Raw genomic sequence first — 17,687 nt, forward strand, 5'->3', positions numbered from 1 at the left:
TTATTTTCAACTCCAAAACAGAAAATGACAACATTTCCCCAGAGCAGGTAAAAATGTTACCTATACTCATTTCAGTTTCTAAAATTGCAATGTACAACCGTTTTCTAACCATTTGTGAAACTACTGTAAAAACTAAAAATAGGATTTATGGAGTAAATCACTGGGAAGAATGCCTGGTCAAGCAGTTCATAAATATCCAGGTCTTATTCTATTTGGGACCACAGCCCTGAATTGAATCCAATATTGAATTGTTGAATTGAGAGTAAAGGATTGAGGTGAAATGTGGTTGGCTCCCGAGAGCAGGTGAAATGCTGCTTTCTGCAGAGAATCACTTTCCCCATAACTCCCAAGGAATATGCTTTAAACTATGTTAGAGGAGAATGGAAAGTAAAGAGGTAAAGTGGACAGCTTTAGAGAGTTTAAGGATAACATTATAATGACTCTGATTATTATACGTTGTAATAATAATGATATTGGATAGTCAGCTTTCTAATAGACTTCTCAAGGACAACCATGGATCCAGGAGCAAACAAAAGTAATTCGTTGCTTTCTCACTATCAGGAAATAGACATTCTTCCATCTAGACTAATATGATTTCCAGTGGGGAATGATTTATTTCTCTTGCATTCATGAAACTCTCTTTCATAACCAGGTGTAATGGCTTCTTTTACCTCTACGGGGAATAGCTGATTTATGCATAGACCTTTGTTCAATAACCTTTCTTTAAAGATTGATGCTGTTAAAAATGGGAAAAAAAGTGAACTTTTTGACATTTTATTTTAATGTAATTTAGAAAACCATGTAAACTGCAAATGGACCTCATGTGGAATGAAAATCACATGCTGATAACCTAGCTTATTTGAATACATTAATCTTTGACTAATACCTGAAGTGTTTTTATTAGCAGAATTATGAAAGGTACAAGAAAGACACTAAATGAAGTTCACTTAAAAAATAATCTGTAAGTACAAAACTAAACATTCTTTTATTTGATCTTCCCAATGGGCATTAAAAAAAAATCCCTACAGGAATTGAGGGGATAGTCTTTGCATAGAAAGTCTGTTTCTGAAGACTAAGCGCCCTGAAAACCTTTGAGGTTGGAGGAAAATGAGAGGAGAAAGTGATGTGAAATTCTTTGACCTTTTTATTTTTTTGGGGGGGGGGTCAGTTTTTTCCTGACCTTTTCTATTCTTGTAGGAAAAGAACGCCTGAAATTCCTTAAATCTTGTCCAGGTTCTAAAGGAGACCAAGGAAAATGAGGGAAAACACCAGTCTGCTCACTGTCTTCCATACCTCTGCCTCAAAGGAAGCATTTAAAACAATTTTCTTCACATATCCATAAGTTACTAATGTGACTTCCAATGTTGGCCAGACTGGGAGAAATAAACTACTTTCACTGAAGTGTAACTCAGCGTATCTCCCTATTGGTGTCTGGATGAAAGAGAAGGGTAGCAAGTCAATTTATTTCCCCCAAGGAAGTCATTATGAAAGACAAAGTATCTCTTTTTAATTTTCAGTGCAGTATGTTTATTCTCAAGAATAGAGGTATTAAGGTTTGTTTGTATCTAAAGACTTAAAAGAGCTTTTCTAACATGAGTCAATATTGACATTTGAAAACTAAAATCTACCGAGGAATATTTATTTATTTTTTCTTTGTGAGAAAAGATACAACTTTTTTTTTTTTCTTAAAATCAAAGTTGTAACACTCACGGTAGCCAATATTTTGGTCCTAGTCTCATGAATTTATTCATTTCTTGACAGGTAGTTTCTCACCTAAATTACATTGGGACTGTACCCTTATGGGGGCTATATTGATGACGTCAGATACCAAACTTTATTGATTGATAAAATATTGAATTACATTAAATATACCTGGTAATAGGAACAGCAGGGTACTAGGTATATTTATTGGTTACATATTTTGTGTCAAAAATAGTTTTAGGTACTTTATAATTAATATTAAGTCCAGTCACCCTCATAAGAACCTGATGAGATTGATCTTATCATTATCTCTCATTTATAACTATTTAAAATGAGAACAATTAAGAAATGTGTTCATAGCCAATAAGTACCAGAATCATGATTTAAACGTAGGCAGTCAGTCTTCACATGCACAGTATTAAAGAGTATACAATGCAGAGAACACACTGTCCATTTAAATGGTGTGGGAATCTTCAGGGAAACAAAGTATTTTCCAGCTTGGGGGCTCAGGAAACAAGGGAGAATTTGAACCTGGCTTTCCTTGAAAAATGGGTAGCATCTGGGTAAACTGACATGAAAAATATGAACTCTAAAAAAAGAATCAAGGTCATCAAAAGACACAAAAGTAGGCTAACTGTACATTTAAGTAGGAGTTGAGAGTGTAGAGTGAGGAAAAATAAGAAATAAGACTGAAAATTGAGATGCTGGCACAATCCTGGAGGGCCAGAAGAAGAGGTTTCTAGACTGTCCAGAAGGCTTTGGGAACTTATAATCGGTGACTGAGAAATCAAACATTCATTCATTTGACAAATATCTGCTGAGCACCTATCATATGTTGAGTATTGTTTTGGATAATGACATTACACAAGTTATCAAATTGACAAAACCCTGCTGCCATGGAATTAATGCTCTACACTATGCTTTAGGAAGATTAGCTTGACATGGCACTCTGCAGGCTGGACTGGAGCAATGTTCTGGACAAGGAGCAGAGGGAGATGAAAGGTGTAAGTGCATGATTTAGAGTAAGGTAAAGGACCTGAAGAGAAAGGAAGGGGTGCAAAGGATTGGGAAGTAAAAATCAATAGACCTGAAAATGAACCAGAAAATGAGGTAAGTGAGAAGGACATGTGGAAATGATGATCTCATTTGAAATCTCTCTGACTGAAAAGATGGTGACACAAGAACAGCAGAACAAGAAAACATCGTACTGTAACAGGCAAACACCTGTTTCTACCCTGGAACCTTGCACAAAACTGACATTTAGTAACTATTGTCTGGCTCCTGAATGAAGAGAAAATTAAGATTATGGAAACAGAAGAGAACTCTCAGGTAAAGAAAATACAAAAAATGGGTATTTAGAGATGTAGGAGAAAATTCATGGACCACAACTCCCTGGTAAATTAGCACTTTCCCAGAAAGCTGTAGTCGGGAATAACAACAACCTCTGCATAGATTTCTAGGTAGTAAGGACTTGGTAGAATATTTGCCTTTAGTAGTTATGGTATTTTCACAGAGAAGCGTTTCCGCTGAGAGGCAGATGTAGAAACCAGATTGAAAAAATATAAAGAAGAAAGGATGTTTAGGAAGTAGGAATGGTTTTATTAATCATGAAATTCCTATTAGGGAAAGATTTGAAGCTTTTTTTTGGTGACCTTGGGTCTTTGCTCAGAAGCTGGAGTCTGTTTACAGAGGAATGGATAGCATAGTAGGATTAGGTGAGAGGCAAATTGTCAAACTTAGGTTTCAATTTTGACTTCTACCTAGACAATGTGTGACCTTAGATGTTACCGCTCAATCTCTTAGAGCTTGGTTTTCCATGCATAGAAAAGGCAGGTCAATGCTCTTAGCATACTTTCTGGTAGACAGTGATATATAAAAAGGGAGTTATTACTATCTAGCCTAATAATTGGATAACTACATGGCTTTATGCATCCCACAATAGCTAAACATTTATTTAATAGCTTTAGTTTGAATTATCTCCCGCATTATCTATTGTGATAAAATTCAAATTAGTTGATTTTCAATGAAGCAGTGATAGCTAAAGTATATAACCTCTCTAATGTTACTCTCCTTAACTGCGAACGGAAATAATGATAGTACTAATATTAGAGGAAGGCAAAAATGTTGTCAATTATAAAAAATGAAAAATTTAGTTAATGTTATTCTCTATTAATTACTATAACTGACATATTGATTTTAAAGAGTACAACATTAGATTTACATCTTCAGTTTGACTTTTGTCTAATGGTAATTCATACCATTAATAAGGACCTTTCACTAGAATAAAGCTTTTTCAAAGTGCTTTTATATTTATTACCTCATAAGATCCTTGCAAAAGCTGTGTGAGGAATAAAGGACAGTGGTTATTAGGGGCTATCAAAATTGACTTTTTGGTATGTACAGTGTCTTATTACCTATGCTGGCCTTTCTTTCGGTTTGTATAGATAAGATTACAGAATCCAATCACTGGATTACAAAGTTATTTATTTTAGTGCTTCCTTTGTATCATCCTTAATACTAGCTAATGTTAGTGGCAATATCTGGAAAAGCGAAATTTAACACAATTAATACATTCAATAAACATGTCTACATATAAAGAAATTATGGTAACATGTTAAAATGTTATAATCCTTATAATCCAATGACTAAATTCATTGTATTACATTGAGGTGGCTGATTATTTTTGTTATCACTGCATAAAAATTAACAGTTCTTATTTTCTGTAGTTAGTCTTCCTTCTTATAGGTGATAAACAGCAGTCTCGAACATTTGTCCTCACTGAATCCTTTTACTAAACTTTTAATTATTTTTATTATTTCTTTTTGGAGCCCACTCTGTGATGTGACCTACAGGATTTTCAGGACACAAACCAGGAACACAATAAAGGCGACAAGCACGTGGCTCTTGAATCTGTTCCTGAGGACTGATATTCACATTATTGGGAACTTATGACCTTTTTATAGTACCTAGATGAGAACAAAAGTGAAAACAAATTTTTCCAATTTTATGTGAGAGAAGAAGCTAATTTTCCTTATTAGAAAAAAAGCTTTTCAAGATCTTGGTCACATTATCCCAATACTTTTATTTTTTTCTACAGTGTGAGTTTTAGACCAAAGCTTTGTTAGTCCTTTGCCTTTTCCCTGGCAAAGAGGCTAACAATACCTTATGTCCTTCTGAAAAATGTAGAAGACCCCAGCATCTTGGTGACTTTAGCTATCTTTCTGAATGGGGTGAAAAAACAGAAGTGACAGAGACAGAGACTGGGTGTAAGATCATGTATTCTCATAGCTTCCATATTGATGTCTTTCAGTTTTATATTTTCAACTTAGATCTTTTTCTAACTTCTAGTTTACTTTTTGAGCTATAATTTGCTTTGTTACTTAATGTAGTTCATGACCTACTTTCTGTGTCATCAAATATCCATTTATGGCATCCTTTTCAAAGACTTCTTTCTGTTCCTACCATACATTATCACTTCATCCTCCACTGCTACCTTGGATTCATTTTTTTATTTTTAAATTTATATCTATTGTAATTGAAGTACCATTGTCTTACATTCTTGCTAATATTTTCAAAGTATAGGATTCCAAATTGCCTCAAAGATGATGGCAGTTTAACTTCTATTAATCACAGACACCTCAAAACCAACCATTCCTTTTCCCACAATGATTTCTCCTCTAAAATTTCTCCTCTGTGAAGGCACAGTCAGTCACAGCAAAAGGTAAACACTCAGTAACTGTTCATTGTACTTCACTTTCTCCCCAGGGCTCTGTTCCCGTTAAGTATATCACCATGCTGATTTTCATTTGCAATACCTCTGTCTCATGCATTCAACCTGGCCAGCTTAATTATTATTTGTTGCTTTGAATAGTACAGAAATTACATTTTGTGGCTCTTGGACATAATTCATAACCGTACTGTTCATTCTCCTCAACAGCTGTGATGCTGCAAAGCCCCAAGTGTGGTTATTCTATTCCCTTGCATAAAACTATGCTGACTTCCCATCATTACAGAAAAAGCCGAAATCCTTAAAGACAGACGGAAGCAAGGAGGGTTAGACAGGTTACACAAACTGAGTCCTTTTAGTGCAACACTCTACCCTCCGGTGGGTGTTTTGCATGCATCCTATCATCTAGTTCTCACAAAATCCTGTGACATTCTATATTCACTGGAGAGAAGAGTTGTATTGAATAGAAGAGCACAATTGAGACTTAGAGGTTAGGTACCAATTGGTAGAATGAGTTGTCTCCCCGTCTACAAGTCCATATACTATCTATTACCCCCTGCTGTGTTTATATGTAATTTCACCCACATTGATATTTCCAATTTTTTTTTTTTTTTTTTGGTAAGAACCATACCTCAACCACAGAGAAGTACTTTCAGAGTCTCAAACTATCACACTGTCTAGAATTTTGGACACACTGTTCCCTTTGCTGAAATCACCTTTTTAAAAAAAATTTTAAAGATTTATTTATTTATTCGTATAGAACTGGGGTACAGGCCAGAGATGAGGAGGGTGAGAGGATTCACGAGAGAGTGGGGAGCAGAACTGGCAGATCGACGAAGTACACTGCTGAAGGGAGCAGCGGGTCGGTCAGGAGAGGTCTGCCGCACCATGTGGATTTCCTCTAGCGCAGGCGGGGATCGAACTCATGCGGAAGTGATTTTAGCTTCTTAGTGCTGTGCTTTAACCCGCTGCGCCACCAGGGAGGGCCTGAAATCACCTTTTAACTCTGATTTCCTAGCTAACTCCTAACACATTCTTCCAACTTTCTCTGAAAGAGGAGTTACAAAGGTTCTTAACCTTGACTGAACAGGAGAATCATAGACAGGATATGATGGAATTAATCTTGAATCCTAGGGGGTGGAACCAAGAGATCAGCATGTTTTAAAGCTCCTCCAATATATTAGCAAGATTCAAAAACACTGTTCTAGGCAGGTTTCCTCTTCTCTATGGCAGACTTAGCCTAATCATCTTCTAATTTTCCTAAATCCTCTCTTGACATCTATTATAATACCCATTACACTATTGTAATTTTGTCATAGTTTATATATCTTCATCTTTGGAATATGAGAAATCACATTCCAAATCAGAGGTTTCTGAATATATGTAATATAATAATCTAGTATTCCTTCCTTTCCCACTCCCTCAAACATGGAAGTTTCACAAAACAACATTGAGCCTTACTAAGTGTGATAGATGGTGTTCTATTCTATCCTATTCCATTTCAGAAAGGAATAGAATATTGTTAGTCATTAAATTGTATTGATAGTCATTAAATTGTTTGCATGAACCTGTAGTTTGTCTGAAGTGTTTGAAAAGCCCCTTTCTAACCACGTTTGTATTGCTAATGCCATGTTAGGTGCCTAGCAAGTGTTTAGTATAAATGTCCTGAATTAGTAAAAGCTCATGGAAATAACACACAGAAAAGTTTTATATATCCAAAGTGATAGTTAGCTTTCATCTACCAAAAGAAAAATATCAAGATTCACTTTCATATATTTTAGACACTGAAGTAAGTAGGAAAATTTAAAAGAATTCAAATTAGAGAAGTAGTCGGGAATAAACAGAGGGTTTTCTTTCTTAAAATCAAGGATACTCAGATTATCTATTATGAGAAGTCCAAAGAAATATAATGATATAACTGATTCAGGAGACTGTGTAATTAAGAATGTATTCTTCCAATGGAGGTGTTACACGTCCAAACTACAAACCATCTAAAAGTTATAGAAAACAAGACAGCGTGGTATTGGAGTAAAACTAGACACACAAGCCAAAAGAATATAATTTAGCACCAAGAGTATGCAAGAGTTCATATGATACACAAAAATTTAACCAAAACAGATTAAAGACTTGGAGATAAATACCAAAGCCATGAAATATATAGAAGAAAACAATCAAAACATTCCACAACATTGGCTTCAGGGATATCTTTGGGAGTTCAACTTCAAAGGCAAGGAAACAAAAAGAAGATAAACAAATGGGACTAGAATGAAGAAACTTCTGCAGAGAGAAACAAATTATCATTGAAACTAAAAGATATCTTACCATATGGGAGGTATTTGAACATCATACATCTGACAAGGGGCTAATCTTCAAGATCTATAAAGAACTTCTACAACTCAATGAAGAGAAAATAAAGAACCCACTCAAAAATGGACAGAATTGCTAAACAGACACTTTTCCCTTTATGACCATCTCTCTCCTCACACATCCCCACACACCTTCTGTATAAGCTGATATTACAATGATCTCTTTGGGGCACTTACAGAACCAGCTAAGACTGGTGAAATTCTTGTATTACCAAAAATGCAGAGTCCTCCCATTTTAGTTTGTTGTCCAGAGTTTTATGCTAAAAATTGGAACCATATATAACTTTATCAATGCTCTGAGGCCCAAAGCAGGAAATAGTTGGACACAGGAAGAATCTGATTGATTTAAGAATATGGGTCTTCATTTTTAGGAGAAATTTGCCATTTAAAAATTTTCAAACTGTCATGTACCTCTCTGGGCTGTATATATATGGCACGTTACAAAAATATACTGGCTTTAAAATTCTACTTAGTCTATCAGAAGTAACAACACCTAGAAGAAAACTCTCCTCATCCTAAAGTACAACTACAACATGCTTGCTTTTAGTAAAAGTAATACTTTTTTTTAATAGTAAATGGGTTTCAGAATGCAATGAATAAGATTCACTCAGGAAGGACATGCTTCATAACATATATGCTTATAGAACCCATGAACTGTCAATATTCCCAGGAGAATAATATCCCATGTAGTAAATGCTACATGAGAGTGAAAATCACATAGTCTACAAAGAAGTGGAATCTCCTTATACAGACAAGTACCTTGACGGTCATAGAGAAAACCTGTTTTGTTGAAGGTTTCAACTAAGGACCATTCCTGGCCATAAAATGCCAGTGCTTTGGGGCACAAGGGTATTTCAGTATCTGGGTGGAGGGCCGTTGCTCAGGGTAGGCTTTAGCATTTCCTTTCTTCTTATGTAAAAACTGTTCTTGTGATACAGCATGTGTCAAATAATGAATAAATTTACCAACTTTTGCAAATAAACTGAAAGTGAAGAAAAATCGTGCACTTATACTTTGTTTTTTCATATATATCACAGAAACTTCCTTTTTTTCAAAAGAGAAAAAAAATCACCTTTAGAGGGGAAAAGAAAGCAAATACTCCAATAAGTTGAAATACTGAAATTGAATGTAATCTCCTTGGTTTGTCATTTTCTTCATTTTCAAACTTGACAATTGCATTTGTTGCTTTTACACCACAGTACCCTGATTCAATTCTATCAATTGAAATATGACAACTGACAGTTGACAATTTGTTAAACAGTTGAAATATTGTTAAATACCATTAACAACAATCAGTAGTTCAGAAATCTAGAGTTTTTGCTATGTCACCTCCAAATCTTCCATCCCAAATTGTGATTCAGTCGTCTAGCTGAAATCAGAACTTGCTATCCATGTCATGCTATGAATACGATATCATTTCAACCTCCAGCAACTGGGTTTATTGGAAAAACATTACTAACTGAGAGTCTTGAGAAAGGTGTCTCTATTTTAAAATGATGTAGGAACCTTAACTACAGCTAAGGGGAAACACTATGTCTAATATTTTTGGAAACTCTAAGGAAGGTTTTTATGGCTTTGAAGATTAAGTCCATTTTTGTAAGTAATATACAATAAGCTATGTATATAATAAGCAGCCTAAGTTCAAATCATTTTTCAGATATCAGAAACCTAAACATATAATGTACTTTAGTTTCCATTTTTATATGGTAAATATAGTCAGCAAATATGACAATGTTTCTCTTTAATGATTCAGAATCTTGCAGCATCTCAGGATTAGGAATTTATATAGAAATGTTCATTGTATAGTATCGCTGATATAGACTGTGTTGGAGATAGATGAATGTATCCATGCCCTCAACCAGACTCACTCACTACCTCAGAATGTTTTTCTAAATCCCTCATTGGATTATTTTTACTTTCTAAGTAATCTAAAATATCCACTTACTCAGGGTTTTAGTGTATGTCTACCATATTTGATGGAATATGTACACTTACATATAAAATTATATGTGGTTTTATGAACCTTTACACGGAGAAATAACATTTTATTAATAAAGTATCACACATTAAATAAGAATATTTTCTAGCCATTCATCTATCTGAAACCCAAAATACCTACTTTTCTTTGCTATGTCTGCAGACATAGCAATATGCAACGATGAAGTCAGATACTGTCTGAACAAGTTATTCCAAAGGATAAAACTAACTCAACACACATTGACACATTGTGGACAGCAAGAGGAGTCCAGTGAGAATGACATGGAAAGAATGAGGAAGTCAATCAACTAAAATCAGCTGTCACCACCATAGACTCTATGCACAAGAGCAGCAGAGTAGATCAAATATCACAGCAAAACTCAAAGAAAAGGAGGAGGGGGTGAACAAACAAGGTGGGGGAGGGAGGCAACTTTCACTTATGATGATTTAGTATTAGAATTATTTTGCAATCTAGGACATGCTATCACCTTTCCAATAATTAAAAAATATGGAAAAATAAAGTTAATTCACAAAATTGATGACATTATTCTCACACTACAAAATATTTTTGAGATATGGTAAAGTTCTTACTGTCAATAAATTCAGAAAACTCAACTCTACATGAAAGAAAAAAAAAACAGTGCTGTCACAGGATAGGGAATATAAATTAACAGTGAGAGTAAAATCAGTTCTCTGTACTTGTACTACAGAAACTATTCTCACCAAGACTTCATTTAAACAAAACGACCCTAAAGTTAAGTTTTCACTGAGTGTGCATATGAAACTTCACAGTAATAATTTTTGTTTCTAGGAAAAACAATTGTCTCAAAATTGTATGATCATTAAACTATGATAAATTTAGCCATCTCATTTTTATTTTCACTGATCATGTTAGGAGGAAGAAAGCTACAAAATGCCAGATTAACATTTCAAAACGTATTTGAAAGTAATGAAGGGAAACTGATTCAGTTAGCAACGCTAAATAAAACAGACAATTTATACAGATGCTTTCCCTGTAAGATATTAAATAAACACTCAAACTGGCAACTTTTTCAATTTAATAAACCAATCCCTAACTTATATCTTTGAGAAAAGTCCTTCCTTGACCAAAGGTCTGGTTTTATGTGCAAGTTTTTCCTGTGCAAAACATGTGCTCTAGAAGATTGGGTTGTTATGTGAAATAATAAAGGACTTCCTTCTCCCTCTATCTTTTTCTTTGTTCAAATGTTTAAAGATATCAAGTCTTAAAAAAAAATACTGATCAGTTTTTCCCCTAGCACATCCACTGTAAGTATAAATACTGTGAATCTTTCACTTGAATTCAGGAGAGTGATAGTGTAGAAACTTTTGACTTACCTGCCACTGTTTCATCAACTCTCGTACACCTTTGGCGTCTTCTAGAAGCCTCTCTTTATGGGTGGCATTCTGCAGGACATTGGCAGTTGTTTCAGCTTCTGTAAGCCAGGCAAGAAACCTCTCCAAGTCCAGGGGAAATTGCTGCAGTAATCTGTGAGTTTCTTCCAAAGCAGCCTCTCGCTCACTCACTCTGCAAAAGAATGGATGTCCAGATGTAAGTCCACTCCATCATTAAAATGGTATGCTCAGTGAACCCCATGAAAAGGACAAGGATAAAAGGACTAAGTTGAAATATACCCTACAAAGGGGTGAGCAGCTGCTAAAATCCCTGTTAAAAGCAGCAACAATTAGAATACCTTTTATGTGTTCTATTTGTATGGACTATTGAAATTTCAGGAAGTAACTTCCAATTTTCACAAAAACATCTTTTTGAACCTTTTAATATTGCTGATTCTATTTACACATACAGAACTGGGGTACAGGCTGGAGGTGCAGGAGGTGAGAGGATTCACCAGAAACAGAGTGGGGAGCAGAAGAGGCAGATTGATGAAGTAACTGCTGAGGGGAGTGGCGAGGGAGACAGGAGCAGTTGCAGCACCATGTGGGCCACCTCCCTGGCTGGGATTGAACTAGCACTGCAGTGGCTGCAGAGAGCTTCATATTGCTGCATTTTAACCTGTTGCACCATCAGGGAGGGCCCTACTGATTAATTCTGAAAGCTTACTTTTATATGCTGCAAAAATTTCAGCTTATCTTTGTCAGTGAAACCCCCAAATCCCCAGAGCATGCTCACCTTTTCATAACCTGATTAGGTCAATAGAAGAGTCGGGAAAGATAAATTTGACATAGGAAGTTGAACAGTGAAAGTGGAAAAAGGAGGAGACTGGAGGATGAGGGAGAACAGAAAGACTAACAAGTAGAAAAAGAACGTGTTTCATCAGGTAAAATATTACCTGCGTAACCCCACTGTGTTCCAGTGGGCTCGCCTCATACTGCAATACCTGCTGCTCATACAACTGAGAATACTTCCCAAAAGAAAATTTTTATGAGTAATGGACAAAGCAAAGCTAAAACCAAACCAAATCAAATATCTGGCAAGTTTCTTCAGCTGATTTTGCAGTTTTCTTATTTGCAATATCTATTGTGTAGAGAATAGAAATGCAACAGCTGTATAAAGTTGAGTCCCTCACACTTTACATAGTTGCACATTATGGTTCCTTAAGAATAGCAACTTTCCTTTGCCCTCACTCCATTTTTATTTCTCTAATCTTTTAGAAGGGATGCACCAAATTTCCTAACAACATAACAATGTAGAAAAGAATATTTCCCTGAAAATATATATCCATGTGTGTGTACATATAAATGTATATGCAGATATTGTGGATACATACGTCTGTCCATAATGAACATCTATGCAGCTACACAATAATAGCTTGGGAGGGAAAATTACCTGAGGCAGTAACAGTCTCATCTAAAAAAGATTCAGGTAAATTTTGTCTGCAGTGAGGAAATCAGTACTCTATTTAAATATCATATTTGCCTTTTATTACTACACAAACACTTTCTGGGATTAAACATAAGCTAAAAATGGATTTTAAAAAATTGAATACTTGAATATGATACACATTGCTTGTTAAGATGTGATTGTCAATAATTATGCAAAACTGCAATTTATTTCAGCAGCAACATTATCATGGGATGTGCAAACCAGGCAATAAACAACTCCTGCCGAGCCAGCGGCAGCAAAGCCCCCGGAAGGGCTGTTTATTCATCATGGGTGAGGTTTTTGCTGAGCATACAGTCTTCTATAGTGTAGTTTCGGCGCTCATACTGGATAAAAATCTTCTGTCTGCATTAACTGGTAGAGGATAGAATACGTTTATGAGGATGCAGCTATTGGAAAAAAGGAAGCATTGCACTAAGCTATTTATCAACTCCTAAATAAACTTTAATACTGCACAGCTGAAAGGTGGCTTGGTGTTCTGGTTGGGCAAATAAGTTAAACCCTGTGTAGTTCAAGGGCTAACCTGGAAGGCTGATTCCTTGCTTATCTCATTTTCAGGCGTATTATCGATGCAGGCAGAAACTTCAAAATCGTTCTTGACTTACTTATCCTTTCATTTACTATGATTTAAAAATTCTGAGCCATTACAACAGCACTGGGAATCTTAATGCTACAAGCTGGCAGGCGACAAACAAGCTGAAGCACTGAGTCACTGCTGACATTTGCCCGTTTTTGACCTATAAAAGTGACAATTTTATCCAGTTCAAGCTACTATTTCTAGATAGACTGGCATGTTAGAAATCACTAAGACTTACTCCATCTCTATCCCAAGTTTTGGGATAGATATAAGCCATCACATCCCCACAGAAAAATGCAGGGCGAGACATTGACATATTCTATAACAGACTCCAACTTTCCACACAATAAAAGGACAACCTGAACCTGTCCCATAGCAGAGTGAAACTTGGAGAATTAAATATTGCACATTTTATTATCAGCTTCATCTTCATAATGAGCTAGCTGCACATGATGCTGCTTAGCACCCGATCCTAAACTAGAAAACACCACCTACCCTCTGCTTCTAGAGAAAGTCACTAGTAAATAACTTTCCAGGAGTTATCTGTAAAATGCAATGCACATAAATCAGATGAAAGGGTCCTACCGAGACAATGAGATTTCCAGCCAAATCCTACCAGTGAGTTTGCTGCTTTGTAAATTAGGCCCTTAGGGGGAGCAGAAACTCGTTCAGGGCAGTAAGGTACCATTTTACTAAATGATACCCTCGTGTTCTGAAATATTGACAACATCAGGTTGAATATTTTCTAATTTAGAAAATACATTAAAAAAAATTCAATGAGCACCACAGCAGAAAATCTCTTCAAATGAGCTCCATTGCATGGCTCTTTGATCACAGGTGAGATGGTTGTTTCATGCTTGTGTGAGAATTTTAACGCTACATCCTCTCTCCTGAGATCAATGAATGTAATGCTGAATTCCTCAATTTTAACTGTGCCAAATCTAGAATAGAAATGATTAAAGGGTATTTGTATTTTATACTTGTGTATTCTGAAGAGCTCTGATTTATCTCGTTTCTAATTTCTGTAACCATATGGCTTTAAATGGTTTGTATGATAAATAAAGTTCAGAAACAATGAGAAGTATAAATAAAAATTTGGTTTAGAATAAAATTAAAGATCTTTAACATGGATTATTTTTGTAATTCATCTGTTCAGATTATCAAATTTTAATTCCTGGTGAAAATCTGGCTGAAATTAAAAAGTACCAACGACCAGATGTTAGAAAGAGTAATAATGTCTTACAAATAGAATCTGCTTGAAGGATAGGCCTGCTCCAGATAATTCAGGTCACCCTAAGAATCCACTTTAGCAGGTGGATTCTTTTGAGCTGAAATCAATGGAGGACCTGCAGGCTCATGTGAATCTTTTACCACTCTCTTAACTACCTAAACAATCAGATTTTTTAAAAAAGATTTATTTATTTATGCTTACAGAACTGGGGTGCAAGTCAGAGGTGCAGGAGCAGTGAGAGGATTCACCAGAGACAGAATGGGGAGCAGAACAGGCAGATGGACTGAAATACACTGCTGAGGGGAGCAGCAGGCGTGCCAGGAGAGGTCTGCTCCACCATGTGGGTCAGCTCCCTGGCCAGAATTGAACTCATGCTGCAGTGGCTTCAGAGAGCTTCATAATGTGGTGTTTTAACCCATTGTGCCACTAGGGAGAGCCCACAATCCTATTTTTAGCAAAATAAATTTTTTTACCAGAGAAACCTATCCAAATGGCAGGGCAAAGATCTTCTTACAGAACATATGATCTTCATCACGAGTTAGCCTTCCCTCATTATGTGAGTTCTCCTGTCTCCTGAAGCCCCAGGTCCATCCCCCCCCCCATCCCATTACTTATCTTAGCAGATGGGTAGCTAGATAGATAATGTTATTTAGTGCCCTTGGCTTTAGAATTCACATCCATGTTGATTCTCCATTCATATTTAACTACAATTGTTCATTTCATTCATTAATCTCTCTGATGTTAATTTGATTGCTCAACTAACCTAAGAAGAGCCCAGAAGGCTAGGGAGGAAGTTTATTTCTGCCTCTACACACGGGTATTGGTTAAGGAATGTTTTAATAAGATATTATTATTCCAGCTTTATAGTATGCAAAAGTTGCCGAGAATTTAATGGAACAGGGTATAGATAGTATGGCGACTTCAAAGGTTTCCATTCTATTCATAAGGGCACTATATACCATTCTCAGCATGTAAATATTGGCAGAGTGGTACAGTGGTTCTCAAACTATGATCTATGGGCCAGCAGGAGCAGCTTCATCTGGGAGCTCATTAGAATGCAGACTCTCCAGGTGTACCGCAGACCTCCTAAATCACAAACACTGTGTGCCGAGTCCAGCAAGCTGTGTTTTAATAGGCCTTCTAGGTCCTAATATATGCTAGAATTCCACAGTAACTGCTGCTAGAAACCGAACTTTGAGAACTTCTTTAGGACTGAAAAAGGGTTTGCCCCAGTTTGGGGGAAAGCTGTAGGAGGCAGACTGCAGCCAATGTGAATGTGTGCGCTCTAAAAAGCCTTTGCTCTAACTGGGCAATTCTGAGAGGCTACCCCAGTGTGAAAATTCAGAGCTGCTGCAGGGGAGCAAAGAAGAGGGGAGGGAGAAAGGCTGACTGATGTCAGCAAATGCACAGAAGCCTGGCTTCTGCCCTCGACGCTTCCTTTGCTGTCTTCTCTTCACAGGTGTTAGTTCTGAGACCGCTCTCCAATAAAATCCCTGCACGATAATCACTTTCTCAGCAGCTGCCTTCTGGGGAACCTGACTTGCTGAACTATCACAGTAAATTGCCAGAGCGGCCCAGTGCAGAGAAGGGTGAAACTCTGCCCCCTGATTTCCATGTGCTCCCCAAGCCCAAGAGAATGACAGTATGCAGTGCCATGGCCTCAACGCTGCTCCGCTCTCCTGAGTGAGGGGCTGTTAGGACGGGAGGAGCTGTAGGGCCACTTTTTTTTAGCTCTTAAAAAGGAGCAATGCAGGAGGGCTTACTCTGTCCCTTTTTCCATCAGACGTGCTGTGGAAGCCAGCCACCCGGCCAGCAGTCTAGGGAGAAGGTCTTGCCCTCTCCTAAACCCCACTTTCCACATCCCATGCCCACAACTTTGCAGTGTCCATAGGTGACTGGATCTACTGCCTCCCTCGCTCTCTCTCCCCTATTTCTCTTTCCTTTTCTTTTTTATTCTTTGCTGCACCAAAGGCCACCTACTTGCAGTTGTGGCAGCAGTTGACTAAAACTGATGAGAATACTTCAAAAGTTTTTTTCAGACCCTTGCCTAGTAACCAAATAAGGAATAAAAAAATCATTGCCTAAGGAATGTATGTGGGGAAATATCACACTATTGCACGGATGGTGGTCTCAAAAAGGTACAGGATGGAGGATTCTATACTCAGCAATTGAGCCTGAAGAGCTATTACACCTTGTTTGCCCTAGTGGAGATCTACAGATACCTGAGAGCTGCATTAGCATAAGTAAGAAGCAAGAAACTGCTGAAGGGCAAAGTGCTGGAGCTGTAAAGCATAGTGCAATCCTGTACGGGCCCAGAGGCTGCTCATCTGGGGTCAGCTCTGCATCCAGGGGAGCAGTCAGAGAGAGCAGGTCTCTGGAATCTCCGATTTGTTTAAGAATGGATTATCACTGAGGCAATTGGATAAGGAACACTCTGACCTATAACTACACACACACACACACTCCAGAGTTTTTATAAAGTTGAGTATTACTGTTACAGGGCACCCCAGTGTGAACTGGGCCACCTCTCTGTGGGCCTCACCCGTGCACTTAAAATTCAGTTGTACTGCAGGCGCACACAAAAGGGTCAATATGGGTTTATTTACAAAAGAGGGAAGGAGAAGGAACAACCCAGGGAAAGAGACAGAGATGTAAGGTAACTAGAATATCTTACCAGCTCCGCTGACTTGGAGCTCGGGCAACAGACTGATATCCACAGCCATGTGGTCCTGAGAGCTGTTGCCCCAGCGAGGCCCGGTGGAAAAAATGGCTCCCTATTTATCCCCCAGTGCCCCAGAATGCCTACTTAGCTCCGTCCTTGGGTCCTCGCAGTTCTCTCCATGGTACTGCTGGGAGTTGTAGTTTCCAATCACTGGAGTAGGGGGTGGAGTCCACAAAACTGCAGAGTTCCTTTAGGACATCTTTCCCCTTAACAAATCCACCTGTTCTGGCCCTCCCTGGTGGCACAGCGGGTTAAAGCACTGCACTAAGAAGCTGAAGCCACTTCAGCATGAGTTCGATCCCTGCCTGCCTAGGAGGTGACCACATGGTGTGGCATATCTCTCCTGACCCGCCCGCTGCTCCCCTCAGCAGTGTACTTCATCGATCTGCCTGTTCTGCTCCCCACTCTGTCCCTGGTGAATCCTCTCTCCCATCATACCTCTGGCCTGTACCCCAGTTCTGTATGAATAAATAAATCTTTAAAAAAATACTAATCTCTTATGCATCAACTACATGCATATAAAAAT

At 37.5% G+C, this 17,687-nt stretch overlaps 1 protein-coding gene across 2 annotated transcripts in view; it reads right to left on the minus strand.

Moving 5' to 3' along the window:
* DMD (dystrophin) overlaps window positions 1–17,687 on the minus strand; it is a 1,782,468-nt gene that overhangs the window by 445,704 nt on the left and 1,319,077 nt on the right. For both annotated transcript variants that reach the window (XM_012730298.1, XM_012730297.1), the window contains one exon: window positions 11,128–11,317. In XM_012730298.1, the coding sequence (XP_012585752.1) occupies window positions 11,128–11,317 (190 nt within the window). The remainder of the gene's footprint in view (window positions 1–11,127; window positions 11,318–17,687) is intronic.

Source organism: Condylura cristata, unplaced genomic scaffold (genome assembly GCF_000260355.1).
Source record: "Condylura cristata isolate star-nosed mole 26May11 unplaced genomic scaffold, ConCri1.0 scaffold00027, whole genome shotgun sequence".
In the NCBI taxonomy this organism is placed as follows: Eukaryota; Metazoa; Chordata; class Mammalia; order Eulipotyphla; family Talpidae; genus Condylura; species Condylura cristata.